Raw genomic sequence first — 17,145 nt, 5'->3', positions numbered from 1 at the left:
TCCTTGAGAAATATTTGGGTACATCCAACAGATCAATAAAAAGATAATTGCTAAGAGATAGATCCGAATCTTACAATTCAACATCTTTATAACGAAATGATACAGTCGATAAATTGAATAATTATATTGCTAAACTGTTTTCGATTGCAATCAATGTGAAAATCTGCGGGAAACAAGGAGTATGACATATTGATTTTAAATATACCGCCATTTTTCTGATCGTGAAACTAAACACTTCGTACGGTATAAGAGGTTAATTTATGTAGTAATTTAAGAGAAACAATGAGAATCACATAAGCATAATCTACTTATTAACAAAACTATTAAATATATTGTTAATACATTATAGTAATATCGAGTGAACTTGTCATTTCCTTTTAATTTCGAGAAGACGATAATTCACCGGTAGGTATAGTAAGGTTATGTTTAAGATGTATTAAAACAAATTATAATTTCAAATCATTCTTATGATTCATTTTCATGATTCTTAACGTAACATAATTGTATCAGAACATAAACGTACGGAAATTTCATTATATAATCATACATGATATTGAAATGTATAATTAGAAATTAATGATAAGTTCATATTTGAAATTTCTTATCAAATAATTCATTGCAGAGAAGTTTTTACTAACAACTCATTATGTAATAGTGAGGCATTTGTTTCTTTTATGAATCTTTCGACATAATCAAGGAAAAAGAAAGCATAGAAACATGTCGACTTTAACGCGCATGCGACTTATAAATGGTGGGGGGATCCTTCGGGAAAAGATATTCCATATTTTCGACCAAAGAGGAATATCTGCTCCTGCTTCGAAAAAAGTGAAAATGGTAAGTTTATTATGATAAATTTATAAAATTAAATATTGAAAAGTGCATTATTATTAGTATTACGTGAAAAAGAAAATATTCAATTGGCACGAGTATGTGAATCAATTGGAAGTTTTATAAATAATCGGTAACCATTAATTTAAAATCTTCACGATAAACTTTGATCTACTGTTATTATTAAAAGTGATTTTTAACTCTGCTTGGAAATTTTTATCGATTCAAATAAATCAGTAATATACAAAAGTATATATTATTTGTACAGGATACTTCGTGATTTTTGGGCGTAACAAGTGGTTGAGATCCTAAGATCCGTTACATATAAATTGTAATTTTTTTATAATTACAAAAATAAGAGATACGAAAAAGAGTGTTATGATTAATTGTTAATTGTAGAAAGAAATAAATATAATTTTCTGCTTCAGTAGTTTCTCATGTCACATATTGCGAAATAATGAGCGGTTGAAGTAATTCCTAATCGTATTGATCCGACATTCCTCTTACCGATATCGTCGAGGAAAATTTTTTGCTTAATTAGGATTTAAGTAGTTTTTTCATTAGAATTTGTATAGATTTATTACGAAAAAATATTTAAATTAGTCACTGAAATGTAATACGTTATTATAATACATCTTTTGTAAATCTTAATTTTTAGGGAAAGCTTACTCAAGAGGAACGAGAAAAAGATTTAAAGCCGTTATTATCAAATGGTTGGTCTGTGCAACAAAATAGAGATGCTATTTATAAGGAATTTTTATTTAAAAATTTTAATCAGGTGAGTTTTATTTTAAAAATTTATTTTTTATTCACTGCATTTTAATATTATGGAAGAGTTGTATTATTTCTTACATATTTGTGTTGATAGGCATTTGGTTTTATGACCAAAGTTGCATTGCAAGCAGAAAAAATGGATCATCATCCTGAATGGTTTAATGTTTATAATAAAGTAAACATTACTCTGTCCTCCCATGATGTTAATGGCTTATCACAAAGAGATGTTAAACTTGCATCTTTTATAGACAAGGCTGCTAAAGTGGAAAACAACTAAAATTTGATTTATATAATAACTTTAAAATAATTTTAGTGTTTGAATAATACCTCTATGACAATAAATGTTTAGAATTTATACTGTTATAAAAGTTATATTAAATATATTTTACATGGCATATATATATATATATATTTCTACGTATAAATATCACATATCTAAGATGCATTTATGTTTGTTTTATATAATTTACATAAATAAATATTGTATTTAATTGATATACTATCACAATATATGTTGCCTAAAGTAATAAACATTATTTAATGATAGATAATTTATTTCTGAATAATTTACAAGAAATGGAATTTCAAACCATCCAAAATAAAGTTTGTATCTATTCAAAACATGTAATTATTAGGGAATTATTCTAATCATAATAATTAATAAATTATTCTTTGGCAATAGGTTTTTGTGGGGGCGTTTTGCCAATTGCCCAAGCATCTTTCACAGCTCTTGAAACTCCGGGACCGTTATTTATGAGTACAAATAGGCCACATAGTGTTATCGCTGAGACTATAAGCAATGAAAAGTGCAGGATTTTTGGCAGTACAGGTCCAACAATATTAGGTCTTGCATAATCTGTAATCATGGCTTCTAGACCCCTATTTAATACATGTTTTATTATAATAAAAATTTAGGAAAAATGTGAAATCCATAAATATTAAATCCACAAATAAAAAATTGAAAATGTGCAAAAATGATAAAAAATGTAATCTTAAATGATAATCTTTGAAGAGGAATAATTACCAATGTGTATGCATTACAACTAATACAGACATTATGCCATCAAGAATAGAATTTTCTGTTATTAAAGCAGCAGGTATCAAAAATGGTAGTGCTGTTGCAATGACTCTTTCCAAAACCCACAAACGCACATGATCACCAGATGTACTTGCACTGCGGCTTATTTGCGTACCTAAAATGGCAGTTGTTGGGAACTAAAACACATTTACATTTACATTACACAAGAATATGTATTTACCCAAAAATTAACGTAACCTGAATACTTGAAATTAATATTCGATACCTTTGTCAAACAATTAGTTCTATTGCTAATTGTACCAGAATCCAAACATTGTCGAGCAGTGGCAAGACTACTGGAAGTTCTGCCAAATTGAGGTAGTCTACAAGAATTTGCAAAAAGAGTAGTTTTCGAAAGTGATTCTGCAAAAATAAAAATAATACGATTATTTATATAATCTTATGCATGTATCTTATATTTTTATACTATAAAGTAATTAAAGATACAAGAAAAGATTTTTTGAGTAGGGTTATGTCAATGTCATTAAAAATAGTAAAAATTATATAAATCGGGACAATTTATATATCTTTTCAAGTCTCAAATTTCACTTACCTAATTGTTTAACCTTGTCAATGATGGTGGGAGATACTACTCTTTTCAAAATCATTTTATAATTCACAAGATACAAAATTTCCCAAATCTGTGTTAATTCACAGACGACGACGACGACGACAAACTTTGATGACAATTGGATGTTACGATTATAATTTTATAGAACTAAAGATATGCATAAATACAAACGAGTTTTCTCTATCGACTATTTTCACATCGATTTTTCTGTTCGACTTATCGAATAATTTAAGTTTGTCTAACTGCAACGTAAATTCATAAAAAGTAATCTGAAGTAAAATCAAATGTCTTTATTGTAATACATACATAATACATATCTTACAAAAGTAATTAATATTTTTATATTTTTCCTTTTATATTTTTATTTGTACATCGCATTTGCATATAAACAGTTTTATTATATGAACTTGGGTTGAATGATACGCGTGTGTTTTTTGTAATGTCCTTTAAAAATATTTGACTATTCAAAAAGTTACAAGGTACATGACGATATTTGAAATTTATTTGCCGTTGAGAAACACTGCGCGGAAGCACATGTCGATCGACAGGTTAAAATCCTGTAAACAGCATTCTTTAGTTACATGTTGAATTATACTTTCGAATGAGAATATAAAAGTTGAAAAATTTAACAAACGGTTATTAAGTACAATGTCTAAAGCAAGTAAAAATATTGAGTCCGAAAAACATAGAAAAGATTCCAGGAAAAATAATCGATGGGGCAAAAAAAAGAACAATGGTAAGTCGTTGGACTAAGCGTGTTAATTTTAACATTAATCTCACGAAAGTTAACCGATCCTTTTTTGTTTTTGAATTTTTTTTTTAAAGGATCTCGAAATGACAATTTTAAAAAGAGTTCTTTTAAACGAAATTTGCCAAATTTTCACTCAGATGAGAAAAGAAAGAAACTGCAAGTTGGAAACAGGTTAAAGGAATGTGATGTTGGGATCACAGAGTTTATTGGAAGCGAAGGATTTTTTGGTGTGATTAAAGAAAGATATTCAGACTTTCAAGTTAATGAGATTGCTGCTGATGGACAGATAGCTAAATTAACAAATCAAGATGTTCCATCAGACGGGGAGGATGAGAGCACAGAAGACCCCCAAAAAATGATACCAAGTGCAATTTGGAGTCAACTGCAGGAATTTAAAAAATTAAAAAATGCTAGTCTAGAAATTGATGTAACAAACTTGTCTAAAGATCAACGTAAAGCAATTCATAGTATTGCTAAATCAATGAAGGAAGTTTTAAGTCAAACTGTAGATAGGGAAAATAAGAAGATCCTGATGATTTTGCCAAATAAATACGGTAATAGTACTAGTAAGTTATGTATTTATTTCAAGTTCAAAATGTATAAATTATGCAAAATACATTTTGATTTTAGATAAGAACTTTCGGAAAGACACTAGGATAAATTGGAAAAACCAAGGAAAATATTGTTACTTTTTATTACATAAAGTGAACATGGATACAATGGCTGCTTTGAATCGACTAGCCATGAATTTACGTTTGAATCCAAATAGTTTCAGTTATGCTGGGACAAAGGATCGTAGAGCGTGGACTACTCAGTGGGTTAGTGTAAAGAAAATTCGACCCACGAATATATTAAGAGCAGCGAAAAATATACGTGGAGCGTATATAGGAAATTTTAAATTTGAAATGGAATGTTTGAAATTAGGCATGTTGAATGGTAACTGCTTTAGAATCGCTTTGAGAAATGTTAGTGGAACAGATGAGCAAATTGAAAAGTCAATGATTTCTTTAAGAGAGCATGGATTTATAAATTATTACGGTATGCAAAGATTTGGTACTGTAGCAACTATTCCAACTTATGAAATAGGCAAAGCTTTACTTCAAGGTATTTCTTTTTATGTAATTTATATGACAATTGAATTTCTCAAAGTTTGTATAAACTTTGTCCAATATAAAGTTCTTATGTTTTGTAAAAAATAGGTAAATGGAACGAGGCAATTGATTTAATTTTGAAACCTAGAGAGGGTGAGAATGATGAAGACGTGGTAGAAGCTAGAAAAATATATGCAGAAACTAAAGACGCAAGCGCTGCATACAAAAGAATTAAAAACTGTAATAAAGTAGAGGCTATACTTCTAAAGGGACTCAGTACATGTAATAGTAATAATCCTCAAGGTGCTTTGGATTTAATACCAAGAAATGTTCGTTTAATCTATATTCATGCCTATCAAAGTTTCGTTTGGAATCACATAGTATCAAAAAGAATAAGAGAATTTGGAAAGAATCCTGTGGTAGGAGATCTAGTATATGAAAAAGATGTAAAATCTGATAATGAAGAAGAACTCGTAACTGAAGATGAAGAAGCTAATGAAAAAGTAAGTGAACTTGGAAACGAAGAAGATGTAGATGAGGAAATGGAGAAACCGCCTGAAACATTCGAAGAATCACCAAATACTTTGATTAAAGAAATGACAGATACTACAGAATGCTGCCTTAAAGTAGACGAGAAATATAGAAAGAATACAGAGAAAAGTAGAATTACTAATGAGAAAAATGAAAACAACGATTCATATAATCTTCCTGCGGTAAAAATTCTTGAAGAGAAAGATTTGCCAAATTACACTTTAGCAGATGTATTAATGCCACAAGTTGGTTGGAAAGTTACATACCCGCCCTATGCTAAACCATGGTTCGACGAGTTTCTGGCAAAAGACGGATTAACTACTGATCTTAGGCAAAAGAATAAGTGAATTATCAAAAATGATTTTCAGTTATTTATTATCCTCGTGCGACAATATTTTTTATTTGTATTCTTTATTCGTTTCATTTCAGAAAATATACTTTGGGCGGTGCTTATAGAAAAATATTGCAAATTCCTTCGAATTTATCTTGGAACGTTATGCATTATTCAAAGAAACATGCCGATCTTATTATGTGCGATATTAATGAAATGAGAAAGTGCTCAGCTCCAAAAGATGATCCAGGTATTTGATTTTTTAATATACGTTAAGATTTTCATTTTTATTTAAAATTTAAAAAATTACAAAATTTCAATTTTTTCAGAAGGAAAATATAAAGCTTTAATAATACAAATGTCTTTAAAATCTTCTACATATGCAACTATGGCATTGCGTGAAATTTTAAAATCTGATACATCGCCGCAAGTACAAGCTGCTCAGTCTGCTGCTTGTGAGGCAGAATTCGAGAAGTCAAACATCTCGGAAAAAACTAAAAACACTATCAAAGACGATAATAAATCGAGCGATATGAAAAAACATTTTGATATTGAAGATGATAAAATGGAAATATCCAACTAAGTATGAAGCTGTGATAATTCCCTTATATGTCTAAATGAACCAACATAGCTCCATTTATTAAATAATTCAAAATTTTGATTTTTGATTCCTTAAAATTTAATTAAATTTATTTTTTTTTACGAGTTATTTATTAGGTTTGGTAATAACATAAAAAAAAATATATTTTGTTTACGAAATAAGACTTGAATAATTTTTACGAAAATAATGAATCCATTTTCAAAAAAATCAAAGAATTTTCGAATACCATAATATTCGAAAATTGTATTGAATAGAATGGAATCTTTAAACGTGCGTAGATTAAATAATGTCCATAGAGTAAACAACGTGAATAGAAAGAAAATTGAAGATCCATCTACAAAGGCTCATCAAAAGTTTGTAAATTAGTTTCTTTTGCAAATAAAAATTTGATCAATTCATGAATACTGAAATACTAGCACCACAGGCAACCTACCTTTTTCTTTGTCATACATTATTGCTCTCCTTGTTTACGAAGACATCTCATTGTTAGGGGAAGTACGACAAGAATAAACTATATGTTTCCATCTACTGAATCTACCGAGAGTCTTTCGTTTTAGTTAGTCTCGATAGATGCCAGCACATGGCTTATTCTTGTAGCGACCTACTTCGAAGAATTTAGATCAACGACATCTATGTTCCGTCGAGATGTGTATTTAATATAAACAATAGAATATTTAAAAACAGCTATTAATTTTATTATCACCATGGAAATGTTTACTGCCACTTATATATATTGTAGCCATAGTAGAAAATCTTCATTCGTTATTTCGTTATTTCGTTATTTAACTTTCATTTATAGAAATTATTCGTCATTTAAATTCTATTATGTAAACTTCATTAAATTATTAGTAATTGTATATTTTGTGATATTGATAATATTTTTATATANATATTTTTATATAAACAACTAAAATTAATTACGGAGTTATTATTTATTTATAGTATTGTGATATAAATATAAATTATCATAATCACTATATTCTTGTCATCTTTTTAAGAATTTTACTTCTTTTGTATGTTATAGATGACATCACATATAGATGATAGCACCTCTGTAGACTATGTAGGAACCTGGAGTAGATAAGGCAGGATTCTACCGCAGGTTCACTTACAAAAAATTATACACGTAATTCTTTTAACAGTTTTATATATTTTTATCTTTGGTTTATTATCACAATTGCACTTACAAATTTCTTACAAATCTCTTACCCTTAGTAGCGAACAAACGTAGGAGTACTTATGGTAGTGGATACAGTAGAAGTAGTAGTAGAAATAGAAGGCCTTTTCCTCTTCGCAACCCAGTTTTATAACCTTTTTATTTTTACTATAAAAAAGATGTTGCTGGCTGCTTTATCGGAAACGCATCTTGCGATGGAAGGTTTTAGCGGATGTACGTGGCGCTGTTTCGAATTGCGCGGAGGTAGCGGTCGCTACAACTAGATGTTAGTTTGGATCGCTACGCGGCGCTATAATATTTCAATGTCCACGAATCGATCAAATTTTCATTTGCAAAGAAAACTAATTGACAGGATTAAATCGTGAACTTTTTAAATTGCGTCGTTAGAATTAAATTCCAAGCTTTTCTTCTACGTCTCCTTTGACTTGTAAAACGCATGCAAAGACATACGAATTCTGTTTAACAGATCGAAGCGCGCGCTCTCGAATAACATTTAATTTCCCGCCAATTACGTTCGAGATTTGAATTAAAATTGCTCGTCGACATAGAAATAAATACAGTAAATTTCATGTAGAAATTTGAATCACTGCACCTATACAGAATTAATACGAACCGCGCGAATTAATGAATTATGCTACGGTGAATTAATTTGCTAACCTTCTTTGCACAATAAATATGTTTTGAAAGGAATTCACCTGAATTTCGTAAATTAGGAAGCCACGGTGCCTATCTGCTTTAAACTTTAAAACGGGAGGGGGGGAGAGGGGGGAAACATCTTTGAAATCGATTTTTCACGATAATGTTTGCGACGTACACACATAGTACAAATATCGGGGTATTGTCGCGCGTGGTCGATGAAGAAGCGATTTGTAATGATTCCGAGGAGACTTGTATAGCGTTAATATCCCCTCAGGTGACAAACGAGGGAATGACGCTGCGGGACGTCCGGCGTCCCGATGCCACACGACAAATTATCTCACCTCCGGTCTCCGTACCGTGAAAAATCGCCAATATCGTGACGAAGCGTTACCGCGCGAAAACCTACCGCTCTATTGGGATAATTAAGCGTTTCTCTAGTTCAAACGATAGGTATATCTCGCTATATAAGCGTCTTGCAACAATAAATATTAACTCGCGCAGTTATCGAGGTTGTTAAAATTTTGAAGCTGTCACTCGGTATTTGACAATTAATGTACAATAATATGGCACTGGTGTGCAGTTATGGAGGATGTTTGAAACAAATTCGTGGCAAACTTCAGGAGCGTGTAAAATTAATGGTTTTTGGATAATTAATGTTTGTTAAGGTTTTTTTTGGTGAACACTAGCATCAATTTTTTTAAACATCCTGTATAATAAAATAATATATATATATATATTATATATATTATATAATTATTATAAAATTATGCTCTTTACTAATAAATAATAAATGTATAATAAATTGATTGGACTGGATGGTTACAGGCTTATTAACGTAAATGCTCGATCGGAGAAAATTGTCCTTTGAAAATGTTCATTTTTACTTGCCACGATTCGGCAAGTGTTTCGAACTGTGCTTTAAAAATATATTTTTTAAAAAATGCCTGTTGCAGGGAACGTTGCAGTTGTTTGTTGTATGACTTTTATTTTGTCCGAGAATGCGGTGCTATTCGAGCATAGTTGGTACTGGATGGTACTATAGAGCAATAGGAGACACAATACTAGTATGCCATTAATTATTTCGTAGCATTCCCACTACGAATCGAAGAAACAAGTTCTGCATTATTTGAGAACAACAGTTGAAAGTTTCATTTCGTTCGATAAATCATGTCTCGGATATCGTTTGTCCACCATTGATGCGTTTACTTTTTCATTGCTTATTTATCGCACAAAGTATAGCGGAGCGTATCTTGAAATATTTTACATCATCGTGATGTTGTATATGTTATGAAAAGATACATGAAACTCCGCCCTCCGGAAAAACACCGCCTCCTTCCCCCGACGACATGCGCCCTCGTCGTTACAACCCTCTTTCTCACCTGTAATCGCTTGCATAATCTGTTTGGAGTAGCGAACACCTAATTTCAACTTATCCTCCTTCATGTCGGCATTCTTCGGCAAAGTGCGGGAAATCGTATCGTCGCTGCCACTCGTGAAGTTGTTCTCCTCTCTTAGCAGAAGTCACGAAGAGAAATTTTGTAATGTCCGGTAAGAGTCGAATTAAAACGTGCGATTAAAACGTATACATTTTTTCGTTTTCTTCTTTTATTAAGTGAACAACAATTTTGAATTGCTCTACCGATGCGAGAAAACGTTTAACGCTGTGTGTTTCTTTTTTTTTTTTGATTTCTTTGTTGAACAAACAGCGTGCAGCGTGGTGCAAGACGTGCCTTTAGATTTGAGCTGTCGCAGCTCCGAGAGGAGAACGAGTTTGTTGAATTCCTCGAGGTTTCAGAGATACTTGCCTTGTCAGACGTGCGGGAAAAATTTCGACCGACCTTCCCTGCTCAAAAGGCATTTACGCACTCATACAGGTCAGTACTTTTATGAATTGTGAACGCGATTGAGATTAATTTTTTTCGTCAAATTTGAGTGATTATACTATTTCGCCCTACTTGGACGAAGAATTTCTTTCAATTTTATTATGGATTTATTATCAAAGACAAGGTTGAAAATACTTTAGAAAATAGGCGGACTTTATCGAGCAACAAAGAAGGATGATAAATTATGCGTGTTTAATAGGTGAAAAGCCGCATGGTTGCGCCGTGTGTGGAAAAATGTTCAGTACAAGCAGCTCCTTGAATACACACGTTAGAATACACACTGGAGAACGACCGCACGAGTGTCCAGTTTGTGGAAAGCGTTTCACTGCTTCGTCAAATTTGTATTATCATCGAATGACACATTACAAGGTTTCGACAATTGCGTTTCTTTAACTTTTTTACTTTTCTTCGTAAATCCGTGTCATAAGGTCATAACGTGAGGATGTTCAAATTATGTAAATTTATTAACCAATGTTTGATTTACTAATTAAATAATATTTGATTTACTAATTTATTAATTAACTAATATTTAATTTACTAATTTGCCAATTTACTGATATCTGATTTAGTAATTTACTAGTTAACTAATATTTAATTTACCAATTTACTAATATTTAATTTGCTAATTTACTAATATTTATTAATATTTAATTTGTCGATTTACTAATTTATTAATTTGCCAATTCACCAATTTACTAATATTTAATTTAGAAATTTACTAATTAACTAATATTTAATTTACCAATTTACTAATATTTAATTTGCTAATTTACTAATTTATTAATATTTAATTTGCCAATTTGCTAATTTACTAATATTTAATTTGCTAATTTACTAATTTACTAATATTTAATTTGCTAATTTCCTAATTTACTAATATTTAATTTGCTCATAACAAATACTTAATTTATTAATAAACTAATGTTTAATTTACTAATTTGCCAATTTACTGATATTTAATTTACTAATTAACTATTATTTAATTTACCAATTTACTAATATTTAATTTGCTAATTTACTAATTTACTAATATTTAATTTGCCAATTTTTTAATTTACTAATATTCAATTTGCTAATTTACTATTATTTAATTTACCAATTTACTAATATTTAATTTGCTAATTTACTAATTTACTAATATTTAATTTGCCAATTTTCTAATTTACTAATATTCAATTTGCTAATTTACTAATTTACTAATATTTAATTTGCTAACTTACTAATATTTAATTTGCGAATTTACCAATTTACTAATATTTAATTTACTTATAACAAATACTTAATTTACTAATAAACTAATGTTTAATTTACTAATTTACGAATTCACTGATATTTAATTTGCTGATGAACAATGCTGATGATAAAATATAATCTGCAGGAGAAGCCGCATAAATGCAACGAATGCGGCCGTTCCTTTCCGACCCCTGGTGATTTGAGGGCCCATGGATATTCTCACAGTGGTAACTGGCCGATGCGATGCCCGATTTGCAATCGCGGATTCTGCAAGCCTGGAGCTCTGCATCATCACATGCAAGTGCACACTGGTAATTGATATTAATTAATTAAATATCAGGGGTGTACAATAATCTTCGACAGATCTTCGACACTTTGCGATTGATTAGAAGATACAAGCGATTGCTTATTTTTAAAAGCAACGATTCTCCACTTTGTTCTATTATCGACGAATGCGCGAGTTGATTTTCTCCAAGTCGAAAAAATAGAGAAACTCGCTATGATTTCTATCGATGTCTGAAGAATAAGCAAAACAAATTTATCCCATCAAATGATCATTCTATACAAAAATGAAGCAAAAGAGGAATTACTGATTTTTCAGGAAATCGAGGGTATCGTTGCAACATATGCAAAAAGCAATTCGCTGTGATGAGTAATTTACGAGTGCACGAGCGTTCCCACGATCTCGATGCGGTGTCAATGCGAAATACCGCCGACTCCTCGAACACGGCAAACAAGACGCTGATAAATCCATTTACATTCGACGAAGCGAATAGAAATCATTTGCAACTCTCCGGAATTTATTCCTGGACCTCTTGGATACCTGTGCATTATCCCAAGTGATGAAAAGTAATAAAAAGGCCGCGATAAGGACGAAGGTTAATTATTTATATTTAGCGAATAGTGATAAAATCATGAATACAGGCTGCAAGCAAATCTTATCTGCGTATTAATTGTAACGAGCATGTCTACGTGTGTCTAAAGTATAATAAAGGCTGCAAGCAAATAAATATGAGCAACAGTATAATAAATACATCGCCCAACGTGACGATTCTCTGTGAAGAAATGTAACTATGATACTAAAAAGCTGTAGAATAAAATTTATCGACTCGAGGCTACGTTTTCGAGAGAATCGAGTTTGAAGAACAGTTATTGAGAGGTATGACCGAATTTGGTGAATTCTAGACATGATAGAAAAGACAAAATAAGTATGAAATGTAGAATAAGATTTTTTTTTTCACTTGAAGCTTCGCTCTCGAGAAAGTTTCTCTACTACATTTTATGCTCCATTTTTTTATTCATGTTCCAACGTGTAATAATCCTCTATTGATTATTCTTTAGCATAAACTTTTAACCACTTTTAACTACAGTCTAATTAGAATAATAATGGAAAGGAAACGTGTCCTTGGCAAAGGAATACCACATTCGTTACTAATACAAAATTTATTTCTCCACATACAGTTTCTCGCAGGCACGACTCGCGCGAGTGAGCGTGAAAAAAGAAAAAAAAAAAAAAAAGAAACGAAGAGAGATTAGAAACTCTCGCGCAAACAACGATTAAACTAGAAGGCGTATGTTGTACGAGTTGTCCCCGCTGTTCGAGTAGCGAGCTTTGTAGTCGAGAATCGGTTCGTTTTGCAACTTGATTTCCCTGGGCGTCGGCACGTACTCCAATTCGACCAGCACCAATTGGTTCTGGCCTGTTCTCAAATAAGGCGCAGGAACGTAGAGAGTCATCTGGGGGCCAGCCAGCGGCCAATAACGGCCCAAATTTCGTCCGTTAACGAAAGCGACTCCTTTGCCCCAACCAACGGTGTTCAAGTAGGTGTCTAACGGTTGACCGGAAATGACAAAGTCGCCTCGAAGCACGACCGGGCCGTCGTAGAGTGTTCCGTTTGCAGATGGAGAAGCGGACTCGGTGAGAAGAGGATCGACAGTGTCTAAGCGGAATCCGGTCATTTTCCACGGGCCAGGCAGGCGAGCGTTGTTTAAAAATACCTCCGTGACACCCTATAGAAGAGCATCGAACGAATTTATTGTTCATCTTTTGGTTTACAAAGCTGTGTCAATATATGTGTTATTGAATTATTAAAATATAAATTAATATGTCAATATATGTATTATTAAATTATTAAAATATAAATTAATATGTATGTTATTAAATATAAATATTATTAATTATTTATATAAATATAAATTAATATAAAATAAATATGCTACAATAAAATATATTTATATAAATATAAATTAATATAAAATAAATATGCTACAATAAAATATATTTATATAAATATAGATTAATATAAAATAAATATAGTACAATAAAATATATTTATACAAGTATAAATTAATATAAAATAAATATAGTACAATAAAATATATTTATACAAGTATAAATTAATATAAAATAAATATAGTACAATAAAATATATTTATATAAGTATAAATTAATATAAAATAAGTACAGTATAATAAAATATATTTATATAAGTATAAATTAATATAAAATAAATACAGTACAATAAAATATATTTATATAAGTATAAATTAATATAAAATAAATATAGTATAATAAAATATATTTATGTAATTATATATTTATATTAATATATTTATATTTATATAAATAATTATTAATATTTATATTTAATAACATACACATTAATTTATATTTCAATAATTTAATAATATTTATATAAAATATATTTATATAAGTATAAATTAATATAAAATATAGTATTATAAAATATATTTATATAAATATAAATTAATATAAATTAAATATATATAAAACATTAAAGAAATAGACTGACCTTGTAGTCGCGAAGTCCACTCCCGTAGTTCAATCTTCCTTGATTCTCGACTAGTAGCTTCAACTTTTGCCCGTAAGGCTTCTCTATGCTAACATCGTAGATGTTATGGCTACGACTCACAGTTCCAATCAGGTGGTCGTCCACGTAGACTAACGCTCTGTCCCGGGCCATTGCGTGCAAGTTCGCGGAATCTGAGTAGCTAGGTGCTAGATCAGTCTCGTACAGCACCAGCCAGTGAGGTAAATTCAGTTCCTCGAACGTCAATGGTTTCGATCCCTCGACGACCACCGTTTCGAACAATTGTCGGCCACGGGGCTCGAACAGTCTCACGACCGGTGTGAGAACAACCGGGCCGTAGTCTCCTTTTGGAGACACCGTTGGCACGGACACGTTTGGCAATGGTAAATACTGTAAAAATTGATCAAATTTTTTGACTGTTGAATCGTTGGAAGAAAAACCACATACATGAAGATCCTTCGAATACGTACTTTAGACACGATATTCTTGATCTCGAAGTATTTCGGCGTTAGATCGCCAGCCTCGGTTAACGGAGCGTCATAATCGTAAGAGGTCAATTGTGGACTGTACGAACCCTCGCCGCCGTTGGCACCTGCACAATCATGCGTAATTAACGTGATAATAAAAATTCGTATAATGGAATCAACGCAAGCTATGAATAGAAAATCGACGTTTCGTCGGGAAAACTTTTCTGTCACAGTGACACCTTAGACTAATTTTGTGAAATTATATACATAACATTTTATCATTTTTATATATATTTATATAATATTATGATATTTTTATTATAATATTTTTTATAATAACATTATTATTATTATAAATTTTATTTTATAATATTATACGATACATTATATTTTATAACTTTTCATTTACAATTACAATATTTCATACGATCGATCGTATAATAGCAATGTTATAAAATTAAATAATAATAATAAAATTAATTATAAAACAAAATTTTTATAAAATTAATTATAATAATAAAATTAATTATAAAACAAAATTTTTATAAAATTAATTATAATAATAAAATTATAAGAGCAAATTAGCTGTAATAACGAAATTATGAAGTTAAATTGTAAAATTTTAGAAAGATTCGTCAGATTTTACTAACCAGCGGTATAGGCGAAATTTGTGCCGCCGTAGAACATGTACATGTTGACAGATGCGCCCAAAGACAGCATGTCATCCAAGGTTTTCACAACTGCTGCAGTTTGCACTCTTTGAAATGGTTCCTGCCAGTGTGACAGCCATCCGGGATAAAACTCGGAGTTTACTAAGGGGCCCTGAAGCGAAACGAAATTCACCATCATTTAATTTCATCCTCTAAGGAGTCTTCTAAAAAGACAAACAGAAATCGTTTATCGATTCGAATGGTTCAGCGGTTTCACCATTTTCAAATTGTATTTCATGACCAAATGAACAACTTTATTCTGCCGTTTCGAATACTCGCGTGTTACTTGCAGATTTCTTAATTATTACGATCTTACGTGATGCGACGCGATGTAGCCTTGAAGAAGAACGCGCGCATCTTTATTGCGTTGCATGTATTCGCAGTTTCTAATAACGTTTTGTTTAGAGTGCTTCGCGAGAATTGTAAAATTAGTGATTTTATTTTATAATAATATTATATTAATGTTAAATTATTATAATAATATTATAATATAATTATAAATGTATGTATAATAATATAATAATATTATTATAAATATAATATAATTACAAATATATTTATAACAATATTATAATATAATATAATATTATAATAATGTTAAATGTATTATTATAATATTATATAATATTAATAATAAATCTATTATTATGTAAATTATATTAATATTAAATGTATTATTATAACATTATATAATATAAATATAATAATATAATTATAAATATATTTATAATAATAATATAATATAATATTATATTAATGTCAAATGTATTATTATAATATTATAATATAATATATTATATTAATATTAAATGTCTTGTTACAATAATAAATTTAATCATTATGCATCATTGTATCATTTACATGCATCTAAAAGTATAGAATTCAACGTTTCAAACAAAACACCTGCTACCATTATATAATTACAATGTATAATCGATTTCATCTTGAAATTTTTTTTTCGATCATCGTGGTCGAATACGATCGTGTTCACGATCGGTCATTAACAATACTCGATTCTGAATTACGAGTCTAATCGATGCACCTGATTACTGTTTCGATAATCAACCGATCCGAGATACGTCTTCTGTTTTCTTGACCTCTAATTGATCACACTCACTCGTGGCTGATACAGCCGCATTATTTCAAAGTTCTTCGTCACGTTCGTGTTCGTTCCAAAGTCGATGGTGGCGTAAACCTCCGGCACGAATCCGCAACGTAGCAGGTTCGCGCCTGATCCATCGGTCGTGTACAAAAGCGCCCTCGAACCGATTTTCTGTTTCATTGTGTCTCGCAGCCAACTCGTGTACTGTATGTCGCACCCGTAACTTCCGTACTCGTTTTCCACCTGGAGCACGTCGTTGAAATTTCAACCATTGCCATCGTGATTATTTCGTTCTTAACAATTGCGAGTGCATTTTATTATAAATGTTAGTTACATTTTATTATAAATAATAATATTTCTATTATAAATAATAGTTATTAGTAATATTACATTTTATTATAAATAATTATTAGTAATTATTTTAGCAAGCATTTTATTATAAATGTTAGTTATATTTTATTATAAATAATAATATTATTTCTATTATAAATAATAGTTATTAGTAATATTACATTTTATTATAAATAATTATTAGTAATTATTTTAG

The 17,145-nt window shown here is 30.4% G+C and overlaps 5 protein-coding genes across 12 annotated transcripts in view; 3 read left to right on the top strand and 2 right to left on the bottom strand.

Moving 5' to 3' along the window:
* Positions 1–242: 242 nt before the first annotated feature.
* LOC122528795 (probable pterin-4-alpha-carbinolamine dehydratase) lies at positions 243–2,133 on the top strand. The gene is made up of 4 exons (XM_043654305.1): positions 243–405; positions 623–834; positions 1,487–1,606; positions 1,697–2,133. The coding sequence occupies exons 2-4, from the start codon at positions 718–720 to the stop codon at positions 1,877–1,879; spliced, it is 420 nt and encodes a 139-aa protein (XP_043510240.1). The 5' UTR covers positions 243–405; positions 623–717; the 3' UTR covers positions 1,880–2,133.
* A 5-nt stretch (positions 2,134–2,138) lies between these two features.
* On the bottom strand, positions 2,139–3,459 carry LOC122528794 (succinate dehydrogenase [ubiquinone] cytochrome b small subunit, mitochondrial). Its single transcript, XM_043654304.1, has 4 exons — positions 3,234–3,459; positions 2,907–3,043; positions 2,627–2,817; positions 2,139–2,481 (listed from the first exon to the last, which is right to left on the bottom strand). Exons 1-4 carry the CDS (start codon positions 3,286–3,288, stop codon positions 2,268–2,270), a joined length of 597 nt encoding a protein of 198 aa, XP_043510239.1. The 5' UTR covers positions 3,289–3,459; the 3' UTR covers positions 2,139–2,267.
* Positions 3,460–3,718: 259 nt separating this feature from the next.
* On the top strand, positions 3,719–6,666 carry LOC122528791 (pseudouridylate synthase 7 homolog). 3 transcript variants are annotated; one of them, XM_043654296.1, is made up of 6 exons: positions 3,719–3,987; positions 4,077–4,562; positions 4,633–5,106; positions 5,202–5,967; positions 6,054–6,205; positions 6,285–6,666. In XM_043654296.1, exons 1-6 carry the CDS (start codon positions 3,900–3,902, stop codon positions 6,536–6,538), a joined length of 2,220 nt encoding a protein of 739 aa, XP_043510231.1. In that variant the 5' UTR covers positions 3,719–3,899; the 3' UTR covers positions 6,539–6,666. The 3 variants fall into 3 exon arrangements, with proteins under 3 accessions (XP_043510231.1, XP_043510233.1, XP_043510232.1); XM_043654298.1 differs by having other exon boundaries at positions 3,720–3,987; positions 4,140–4,562; XM_043654297.1 differs by having other exon boundaries at positions 3,721–3,987; positions 4,077–4,556.
* Positions 6,667–9,730: 3,064 nt separating this feature from the next.
* On the top strand, positions 9,731–12,331 carry LOC122528784 (zinc finger protein 239-like). The gene is made up of 5 exons (XM_043654278.1): positions 9,731–9,920; positions 10,079–10,246; positions 10,455–10,624; positions 11,634–11,799; positions 12,090–12,331. Exons 1-5 carry the CDS (start codon positions 9,914–9,916, stop codon positions 12,329–12,331), a joined length of 753 nt encoding a protein of 250 aa, XP_043510213.1. The 5' UTR covers positions 9,731–9,913.
* Positions 12,332–12,916: 585 nt separating this feature from the next.
* Positions 12,917–17,145, bottom strand: part of LOC122528787 (serine-rich adhesin for platelets-like) — a 14,262-nt gene continuing 10,033 nt past the window's right edge. For all 6 annotated transcript variants that reach the window (XM_043654282.1, XM_043654283.1, XM_043654287.1 and 3 more), the window contains 5 exons: positions 16,614–16,841; positions 15,437–15,608; positions 14,790–14,911; positions 14,302–14,709; positions 12,917–13,498 (listed from right to left, as the gene is read on the bottom strand). In XM_043654282.1, coding sequence (XP_043510217.1) covers positions 13,046–13,498; positions 14,302–14,709; positions 14,790–14,911; positions 15,437–15,608; positions 16,614–16,841 — 1,383 coding nt within the window. In that variant the 3' untranslated portion in view covers positions 12,917–13,045. The remainder of the gene's footprint in view (positions 13,499–14,301; positions 14,710–14,789; positions 14,912–15,436; positions 15,609–16,613; positions 16,842–17,145) is intronic.

Source organism: Frieseomelitta varia, unplaced genomic scaffold (genome assembly GCF_011392965.1).
Source record: "Frieseomelitta varia isolate USP_RPSP 00005682 unplaced genomic scaffold, Fvar_1.2 scaffold_259, whole genome shotgun sequence".
NCBI classification, from domain to species: domain Eukaryota; kingdom Metazoa; phylum Arthropoda; class Insecta; order Hymenoptera; family Apidae; genus Frieseomelitta; species Frieseomelitta varia.
This window is presented reverse-complemented; position numbering and strand designations above follow the sequence as displayed.

Bases quoted from the DNA above. Each gene is read 5' to 3' on its own strand.
- LOC122528795 (XM_043654305.1), top strand. From the start codon at position 718: ATGTCGACTTTAACGCGCATGCGACTTATAAATGGTGGGGGGATCCTT. The intron at 835-1,486 runs GTAAGTTTATTA...CTTAATTTTTAG, and splicing joins CTTCGAAAAAAGTGAAAATG to GGAAAGCTTACTCAAGAGGA. The intron at 1,607-1,696 runs GTGAGTTTTATT...TTGTGTTGATAG, and splicing joins TATTTAAAAATTTTAATCAG to GCATTTGGTTTTATGACCAA.
- LOC122528794 (XM_043654304.1), bottom strand. From the start codon at position 3,288: ATGATTTTGAAAAGAGTAGTATCTCCCACCATCATTGACAAGGTTAAA. The intron at 3,044-3,233 runs GTAAGTGAAATT...TTATTTTTGCAG, and splicing joins TGACAAGGTTAAACAATTAG to AATCACTTTCGAAAACTACT. The intron at 2,818-2,906 runs GTATCGAATATT...AATGTGTTTTAG, and splicing joins GAACTAATTGTTTGACAAAG to TTCCCAACAACTGCCATTTT.
- LOC122528791 (XM_043654296.1), top strand. From the start codon at position 3,900: ATGTCTAAAGCAAGTAAAAATATTGAGTCCGAAAAACATAGAAAAGAT. The intron at 3,988-4,076 runs GTAAGTCGTTGG...TTTTTTTTAAAG, and splicing joins GGGCAAAAAAAAGAACAATG to GATCTCGAAATGACAATTTT. The intron at 5,968-6,053 runs GTGAATTATCAA...GTTTCATTTCAG, and splicing joins GATCTTAGGCAAAAGAATAA to AAAATATACTTTGGGCGGTG.
- LOC122528784 (XM_043654278.1), top strand. The intron at 10,247-10,454 runs GTCAGTACTTTT...CGTGTTTAATAG, and splicing joins GCATTTACGCACTCATACAG to GTGAAAAGCCGCATGGTTGC. The intron at 10,625-11,633 runs GTTTCGACAATT...TATAATCTGCAG, and splicing joins ATCGAATGACACATTACAAG to GAGAAGCCGCATAAATGCAA.